General features: G+C 41.8%; 1 protein-coding gene across 1 annotated transcript in view; it reads right to left on the reverse strand.

Annotated features, from left to right (window-relative positions):
• The window catches only part of maml3 (mastermind-like transcriptional coactivator 3), an 86629-nt gene extending 81587 nt beyond the window's left edge, over positions 1-5042 (reverse strand). Inside the window, exon 1 of the mRNA XM_077606335.1 lies at positions 4588-5042. Coding sequence (XP_077462461.1) covers positions 4588-4965 — 378 coding nt within the window. The 5' untranslated portion in view covers positions 4966-5042. The remainder of the gene's footprint in view (positions 1-4587) is intronic.
• Between the last annotated feature and the right edge of the window lie 5014 nt (positions 5043-10056).

Genomic DNA, 10056 nt, shown 5'->3' on the forward strand with positions numbered 1-10056 from the left:
ATTTTGTATGAAATATATATCCAAATGTTTGTATGAAAGCAAAAGAAGGCAAAAAGATAACAATATTTATTAAGGCATTAAAATTAATAAAAAGATGCAAAGGCATTTTCTACTGGGGTGAAATTGCGACTGGCAGCTGAGTAAATATAACTACTACAGATGCATGTAAACACACAACAAAATGATGTTACACACAGAACTACTCAAGAAACAACTCCGTGAGGAACGAGGGTCAAATGTACCCGAATTAGATGCTCACCACGGGCTGGAAATGAGCAGCCGTAGTCCCGTAAAAAGATTTTAAAAAGTGCCCTAAAGGGGGCTTTTGTTCGGACAGTCACATTCGTACTCCGTCGGTGGCCCCTAACCCTACCGGGATGGCTCTCGTACCCGCCTTGAGCACGCTATTTTAGGGCGGAATGGCGCCATGCTTCCCTGTTGGAATTGGTTCTGGCATCATGGAGATGAACCTTCCTTCTAACGAATGGGAGACCAGCAAGGTGTTGGGAGATGGGAAAGCAACTCCAGCACCGCAATTTAAAAAAATAAAAATAAGGAAGGCCTTTTGCCTGAAGTCGGCTGAGATAGGCTCCAGCATCACCCGCAACCCTTACAAGGATGCACGGTATGGAACATGAATCAATGAATGAATGAAGTTAATGATTCAGGAAGTGTCTTTGCGTTTTGGAGGATATTTGATTTTGTTTGACGTTTCGTACCTTGGACTGTTTTTCGTTTCTTGGAACAAGTAATTTAAAGATTTCATATGCAGAAGCATTTGTAAGTAGAGGTACCACTGTTCTGTATTCATTCAGAAATCTCTCCCCAAATTAAACATCATAAACTTTACCATCTCTAGAGGTAATGTGTGATTTTGTTTCTAATGATAACAAAATTCTTATAATTTGCAGCTAAACTATGTACAGTATATATATTGTTTATAGTTCCGTAGAATAATATCAAAACACATTAAACATGGCAACAGAGAACGAGATGTCAGCCAAAATAAGAAAAAGCAAACTTTTCTTTGAGCCTCTAAATGCGTGCCACAACCTCGACACATTCCCTATCTCATGCCCTATCCATCTATACCTAATTAAACAAGCAGGCATTTCTATTGTATTATGTCCTAAAGCACGGGTGTCCGAACCAGTCGTCAAATGCTACAATGGGTGCAGGCTTTCATTCCAATCTGGTGTCTTAAAAGTGAAATCAGTTGATTGTCGTAAGGTGCTGCTGGTTTTAGAAAAAAAACTTCATTGGTTAAACTCTCTGTCCTGGATCAGTTGGAGAAAAAAAAAACCTGCACCCACTGCAGCCCTTTGTGGATCAGTTTGGACACCCCTGTCCTAAAGAAACTTTTTTTAATACTAGTAGTTTTCCTTGTTTGTTGTAATACTACAGCAGCTGTAACTACCAGAGACAACTTACATCTGTCCTTATAACATACATGGCCAATAAAGATGATTCTGAAGTTGAACATTTATTTACCCACTATTGAAGTCGGCAAAGAAAAGAATGTGTTTTTCAGCCGAAACATTTCTGTAAAATGTACATCCTTTTAGTCCCACTAATATCAAATACACTTAATGGCTGAACAATGGCCTAGTTTTTTCAAATATCTAACCATTACCATTAAAACTTTACAATTGTATCTTTGACAAATCTAAGATATTTATATGTTCAATGTGTTCAAGACAAGTTCCCTTCTATTTTCAGTACCCCTGAGAAAGTTACTGAAGCCACCGTTTCTACTTATGCTGAGCCATCAATGTGAATTTGCCCACTGAGCATCTGTAAGGGAGTCAAGCACGCTTTTCACAATTAGAGGCTTGCCCCTGCCTTACTATGGGTATGCGTGTGAGTGTGTGAGCGTGTGCGTGTGTGAGCGTGTACGTCTGCGTGTGCATGTGTGTGTATGTGTATGTATGTGTGTGTATGTATGTGTATGTATGTGTATGTATGTGTATGTATGTGTATGTATGTGTATGTATGTGTATGTATGTGTATGTATGTGTATGTATGTGTATGTATGTGTATGTATGTGTATGTGTGTGTATGTGTATGTATGTGTATGTATGTGTATGTATGTGTATGTATGTGTATGTATGTGTATGTATGTGTATGTATGTGTATGTATGTGTATGTATGTGTATGTATGTGTATGTATGTGTATGTATATATATATATATATATATATATATATATATATATATATATATATATATATATATATATATATATATATAGGGTTCGATCCCAGGTGAGTCCTCACTATGTGGAGTTTGTATGTTCTCTCCGGGTTTCCGTGGGTTTTTTCCGGGTACTCCATTTTCCTCCAACATTGCAAAAACATGCAAGATAGGATGATTGAACACTGCAAATTGCCCTTAAGCATGAGAGTGAGCGTGAATGGATTTCCGTCTCCCTGCGATTGGCTGGCCACCAATTTAGGGTGTCCCCGCCTTGTGCACCAAGTCTGCTGGAATAGGCACCAGCACCCCCCACGACCCTTGTGAGGACAAGAGGTTCAGAAAATTAATGAATTAATATTATACATAATACATATAGCAGCAAACTATTTGGTTTCTATTACTTCTTGTGTACAACAATTAAAATACATGAATGCATGTAAAACATGCAATGCATGTTTATTTGAAGGAAAGAATGAAATTAAATCATAAAATCACACCTAAATAACTGGAAATTCAATCATTTATTAGATTAGATTAGATTACATTACTCCACTGGTGCCCTTTTTACATGATCTCTGAACATCTAAATGGTAAATGAATACACTATTCCTTCTACCCGCTGATTTTAAAATCTTGTGCACGTAACGCACCTTCTCCACACTGTGTATTTTGAAGAACAGACTGTAACATAACCCTGTGGGCATTTGTGTTTGCATGCGTGCACACAATGGGTTTGGCGAGAGCAACAGCAAGCTTGGCTTTCCTAGAGTGCTGCTTCTGCAGTGACTACATACAGCCATCTAGCTGCAGCTCTGCTTTTCAGAGGAGTGAAATTTAAAAAAAAAAACACGGGCTTCTCTCCTTTCCCTTCCTCTTCATTACGTCTTGACACTCTAAATCATAAGGTTGTTGCATTTAGTGTGTACATTTGAAGTCTCACTGTTAGTGACAGTAGCACCTCCATTCTCAGTGCTATTGTTGCCATCCATCTAACATCAATTCACAAGGGCTGCTGGGAGGTCCTGCATTGCACTCAAAGCACTACGGCCGACAGTTCTAACTCCGCTCCGTAACAACAACTGGTTGGGAAATTAAAGACACTCTTATTTTGCATCTCAAAAGGAGAGGACCTGGGCTCATTGCAGCAACAAAAGGAAAGATACTGTTGACATTCCAGACATGAGTCCTTTGGTCTTTTCTCAGGAAACCTGAGCCTGCCTACAGGCGATACAGTGCAAACAGGGAGTTGACACAGTTTGTCAGTGTCTATTCTATTGGTCTCTGTCCACTGCAATTTCAGGTTTAAAGCATTTTTTTTTTGTAATTGTCAAAACTAGACTAAGAATCACAAAGGACCAAAGCAATCTACTTTAACAATAGTAACCCTACTCATCAACTGTCCCAATAATAAATCAGTGCAGATGGTATGATGGCTCACATATTATTCACTTACTATCAATAGCTATCATTTGTTCTGTCAAAAGATGTAGATCATTATGCATAACATGATTGTCACTACTCAGGCAGCAATCTGAGGTGTACTGGTTTTGGTTCCAAAAATGAACATGTAGTTGTGTGGATTGCATTATTAACTTTTTGTGGCTGAAATACAAACATGGTAGTTTGTCACTGGTAGACATCCTACTCACATTTGACCAGGGAGGACGAACAACAAGCACTCCCAGTTCAAACTGATTGGATGTCTATCGTCGCCAATGGCAGCAAGCAAGTTTAATTTTAATATTGTGGATTCCAGTGTGTTGAATTCACACCCATATATCCTGATTTAAAGAACTTCATATGCTTTTAAGACAGAAGGGTCGTTGTTATATGTTTTTTGTCAAGTCATTGATTTTTAATGTGTCTGTGTTTAAGAAAATCCCCTTTCAAGCAGCATTTGGGTGAAAATGACAAAGGACCATTTAAAGACTTGGGCTGATGACTCGGGCGGCACACCACAAATCTGGCAGGCTAAAGTTTCACCGCTTAAAGCATGGGAGCATTTGTTACAACACTGATGACTATTTGCACAAGATCTGATTCTTAAGTCAAGAAAGGATAAGTAATTTCACCGTGAAAAGTTAAGCTACGGTATCATAGTTAAACACTAAATAGTGGTTTTTGAATGCAATGAACAAGAAAAAGAAACTACAGTTGAGTATTAAGTATTGATAAATCATTATGTTTCCCTAGAAAACAAAATCACTCATCAGTGGGTCAACAATGACTGCTTCATGACCGTGTTTTCAACTCTTCCAAGTGTGAGTGAACAACTTGGTCGTGTAGTAATCATGATGCGTGATTGTGGTCCAATGATGTTGAGTGTACTTTCTACGGAAGTGTGTGAGTGAGTGTGGGGTGTTACTGGCTGTCACTAGAAGTGCGTCCTTACCGCTATTAGCGTGTTATTCCTCTGATCCGTGGAGGAGGACGAGTCCGGCTCTGGCTGTTTGATCTGCGGCTGCTTACTGCCGCCGCTCCCGCTGCCCGACTTCTTGGCCCTTTGCTCCAGGCTCCGCTGGTACAGACTGACCGTCTCCCTGCGCTCGATCTCCAGCTGCTCGGCGTGGGCTTGCTGATACCTGTTCTCGCAGTTGACGTGGTGTCTCCGGCAACCCTCTATCCGTTGCCTCAGACGCTCCACGACCGTGCTGTGCTTAGGTATGCCCACGGCCCCGGCAGGCACCACGCTCCCGGCGGCCGGGTTCAGGCTGTTGTTGATGCAGATACTGCCGTTGGGTCCGGCAGCGGGGGAGGCGAAGTCCCCCATCACTGGACCTAGTGGCTGCTATTTTGAAGGAACTTTTCGCCAACGTCCAGCTTGTCTTGCCCACCTCCCACCTCTCACCTCCCACCACCCACCACCACCACCCTCCAGCACCTACCGTCCTCCGCAGCGAAGGTTCCCAACGAGCCGGCCAGCTGAGGCTGGAGCCCGTAGGTCAGAGCTGCGAGCAGCCCTTAAAGTGGCGTCCGACAACTGGTGGCTTTAAAGGGGTAGCGACTCGCGAGCCTCGCGGTCGTACGGCTGGGAGCTCGACACTGACCCCGTCTTCTTCCCTCCACAACACAGTTCAAAACAAACAGCTCCGCAGAACACAAATAAGAGCCAACACGAGAGGCTTTGACAATGAAAGCGTCCCTCCGCTACTCACAACAACTCCGCCGGAAAGCCAACAATACGGCGACGGCGTGAAGGCGGGCATACAGCGGTCAAACTGCCAGAGACGATACCGCCGAGCAGCAACAGTCCACAAGCCGCTTTACCGTGTTGTCCATAGAGAAAAAAAGTTTTGTTGCTTGAACCGAACGGGTTCCGGAGTTTCGGAGTGTACTTGCATGTCATATGGTTATTGGTTTGAAAGGAATCCCGGTAAGGATGTCGCTTAATTCTGTTGTGAGACATCAAGAGTCCAGACGGAGCCCAACGTGAATATGGGAAGCAGTGGCGGAAGTGTGTAGTCACTGGCTGTCGCCTGCCACCATCACAATAATCAAGTCAGCTTCTCCACCATGCCAGCGGAGTGATATCAGGACAGGAGTTGAGTAAAACCAGCTAGAAGCTGTGAGAAGCCCGCTGAAAGATACTTGGAAAACCTGGTGCGGAGTAGTGATGACCTTTCTCAGAGAAGCGGCGGTATATAGTCCCGCCTCGGCGACCTGTGTGAAAGAAAGCGTGCACAATTACCACGACTGCTAAAATTACTCTCACGTGAAAAATCTCTAATACCTGCCCTGCCATTGACGGCGATGAAACGAATAATTTATTGAATTTATTGAAATCGTGAGGGCTGGCTGTTGATGATCGTTTCAATGCCATTGACGCTGTTAGACGTCCAATCTATTTTGACTGGGTGGGTTGATACCCCTGACTTGGTTCCAGCCACACATCACTTTTTTTCTTTTAAATAATTTAGATGAAATTAATACATCACGGTGACATGAATGAGTAAGTGACTTACCGGGTTGAATAAATAATTACTATAAAGGTTTTTCCATGGACACTGTGTATATAAATAAACACTCACATTGTCATTTTTGGAGTGGGAAACACACCTTACCTCCAAATTTTACAAGAATAACTATTTCTTCAGGGTGGATGAGTGGTTAGCGCGTCAGCCTCACAGGGCTCGAATCCAGGTCGGTCCTCCTGTGTGGAGTTTGCATGTTGTCCCCGGGCCTGCGTGGGTTTTTTCTGGGTACTCTGGTTTTCTCACACATTTCCAAAAACATGCATGGTAGGCTGATTGGACACTCTAAATTGCCCATAGGTTTGAATGTGAGTGTGAATTGTTGTTCGTCTCATCGTCCTCTGCGATTGGCTAGCCACCATTCACTGTCCTTCCTCTGTCCTGAAGTCACCTGGATAGGCTCCAGAACTCCCGGGAGGATTAACCATTTCAGAAAATGAATGATGAACTATTTCTTCATTAATAAACCACACTGAACTAAAAGCTACAGGTGTCTATACTCTGGGATATTTACACCAAAAGACATGCAGATCAAGCCTGTAAAAATCCATCAGTCACATTGGACTATTAACCGCATAGCTCAAAGCTGTGGGAAAAATAGAAGTTTATAGTCTGGAAGTTACAGTCTGTGTGTATATTTATAATGTAGTATTATAAATATGTTCTTTTGGAACATGGCAGAAGATAAAATTCAAGCCAGACTTGGAAGATGACTTTTTATTGCGGTTATAACATTTAATTTTTGGGTATAACATATGGTCAATTATAAATCATCATCTTCATTATCATTTTCTGAACCGCTTTATCCTCATTATGGTCGCGGGGGGTTCTGGATCCTAACCCAGCTGACTCCGGGCCAAAGGCGGGGGACACCCTGAATCAGTGGCCAGCCGATCCCAGGGCTTAAGGAGATGGACAACCATCCACGCTCACACCCATATCTAGGGGCAATTTAGAGTGTCCAATCAGCCAGCCTGCCATGCATGTTTTTGGAATGTGGGAGGAAACCAGAGTACCCGGAGGAAACCCACGCAGGCTCTGGGAGAACATGCAAACTCCACACTGGTGGACCGACCTGGATTTGAACCCAGGACCCTTGAGCTGTGAGGCTGACGCGCTAACCACTCATCCATTATAATTACTGCTAGTAATGTTTTATTTTAATTTTTACATAAGTTTGTGTTTAACAATCAAGGAATGATAAGTACCTTTTTATTTTAACCCGCCCAAGGCAATTATTAAATATTGGAACATGTGACTGATAGGTGTTACTATTGGCCCACTTGTTGCCTTTAAGATTGATCGATTGCCAAGACATTAAATAGTTCCTGTTTTTGTCTTTGGGTTTCACCTGTGAAAACTGCATTTTCCATTCTGGGAACACGTAGGCCAGAGAGAATCTATGGGTGAAATGCAAACCATTTCGAATTGATTTGAACTGAAATTAACTGAAATGTGGATTCGAAGAAAAGTGTAGCTTTCCTGAGTTGTTTAACAGCTTGATGTATAAAAAATCACTCAATTAAAGCTGGAGTTCAGAACTTTTGTCAGTTCTCGTGTAGCAGGTTTTTTTTTTAGTCTTTCGCATGAACATATAGAACAGCACCATTGGCGTCCATTTGGCAGGTGACATTCGAAGCTTGGCAGATCATTTATGAAAAGACTGAAGAGCAGTGGACCTAGCACTGACCTTTGCGGTACTCCAAGACTGTCATTCCGTGGTGCTGGAACCTATTCTAGCAGACTTCAGGTCAAAGGCAGATTACACCCTAGACTGGTCGCCAGTCTGTCGTAGGGCACGCATAGAGACAGACAACTGTTCGCACTCACAACGTAAAAAAAAAAGTAAAAAGTGTTGCCATGAACACACACATATCACAGCTCCACCACAGACGTGAGGTGGTGTCACAAAGACACATTTTATGAAGACACTCAGCTATTCAGTTAAACGTGTGTGGTTGTGTAAGTGTTTGTTGTTGTTTAGTGCTAGTGCGGCTGCGCAGTCTGGCCAGTTTAGCACTAAAAGAATGAATGGAATGTTATTTTACACGCACACACACACACACAAACACACACACACACACACACACACACACACACACACTGATGCTTACACACTCTAATTATCTTCTTCACCCACCAACGCATTTTGATTTTACTTATTATAGACAAAGAATTTCTTCTTTTCTAATAACCCAACCTAATCTTGATATAAAGGCTTGTTATCACCGGTTAGATTTTTTTTAAGGAGTGTCGATCATAAGCTTTGACTAAGAAAATGGGGGAATGTATTTAGTTGTGAATTTGGTTAAGAAAGAATAACTTAAAACCAGCCAGAAGAATCAGCTAGTCATCTGTGTTTAAGAAGCACTTGTTTTGAGAAGTTGAGTGAAGACAAAATTGCTTTAAAAGACCTGTCCGTCATACACATTATGTATTTGGTCTTGAACCAAAGAGAGCTGCCATTCTTTTTCCTATTTTCTCCCAGTCAGGTCGGTTTGTCTGCTCAAGACTCAAAGAGTGAAGGTAAAAAAATAGTTAATTCAAAATCCCCTTACCCTCATGAGTAGATTTTTTTTACTTTAAAGATGAACAGGGTTAGCAATCATGTTGCGTGGAGCTCTCAAGACTAAAATCTTGACAGATTTATTTGAAGATTTCCTCAGACACTGTCCACACAATATATCTCTTCTGCTAATTCTGTCGCCCTCCTCTTGTTTTCCAAGTGACCGATTAGTGTCCATCTGTGTTCGCCTCATTGATTTGTGCAGCATTTTGACATTCAGAATGCACTGGTCACCCTGTGATAACCCTGGACACATGCTCCTATACACATAGGAACGAAAGGGCTCTTCTACCCTTCGGACTTGAAGAGAGGAAGAGGCAGTGGATAATGCTTATTCTGCTGTTGAAAGGAGGTCTGACTCTAAATATTTTATGCTCTCCCTCCAAGAGTGAATTGAACAGCGGAATAGGGCTGATATCCTGAGGAAGCGGGATGAGAAATGAAGAAATAAAGGAAGACGGGGTTGAGAACGGATGTGAAAGATAACGTTACTCAAGGGAACTGATCATTATTACTGTGAAAGTAATGGTTTCTTCCGTGTCCCTTGAAAGATTCAACCAGGGTCAGAGAAGGGATGCAAAACACAGATTATGGCTTCAAATTGTGTCAATGGACACACCTCCCTTGCTCAATAACCTGGTGAAGAAAATTGAGAACATTTGTCAGTTCATTTTGAAAGTCAGAGTGGGAATTGGAGGTCATAGATTTGAGACTGACTGTCTTGTTATGTACTATATGGGTTAGGGGGCACAAGGGCACAAGGAGATGGGCAATCATTCACGCTCACACTTATATATACCTATGTGTATTCAACCAGCCTACCAAGCATCTTTTTGGGAAGTGGGAGAAAACTGGAGGACCCGGAGAAAACCCACAAATACCTGAGGAGAACATGCAAACTCCACCTAGGGAGGAGCCACCTGGCATTGAACCGTCGACTCTAGAACTGTAAAGCGACGCGCTAACCACTCGTTCACTGGGCTACCCACAAATTGTTCAGCCACTTTATTTATTTATAATTTAAAGGTGGGATGTTAAAACCAGCTATTAAAAAATGTCCAATTCGAGACAACCCTTCCAAATGTTATTGTTGAGTAAATGAGGATCCAAAATAATTTTATACAATTTATACCTCGATAAACATTCCAAATTTGAAGTAACTATATTTTGAATGCTTTGCAAATATATTTCATTTCAATAATTCAATTAATTAATTTTGAAATTTGTTTATACATTCCTCCGTTGTGGTTATCCTGCAATGTTTCATTATTTCCTCCAGACGCTCTCCATTATATTGGCCTGTTTCTTCTCTTTGTGGCCATTG

This window comes from Stigmatopora argus, chromosome 7 (genome assembly GCF_051989625.1).
Source record: "Stigmatopora argus isolate UIUO_Sarg chromosome 7, RoL_Sarg_1.0, whole genome shotgun sequence".
In the NCBI taxonomy this organism is placed as follows: Eukaryota; Metazoa; Chordata; class Actinopteri; order Syngnathiformes; family Syngnathidae; genus Stigmatopora; species Stigmatopora argus.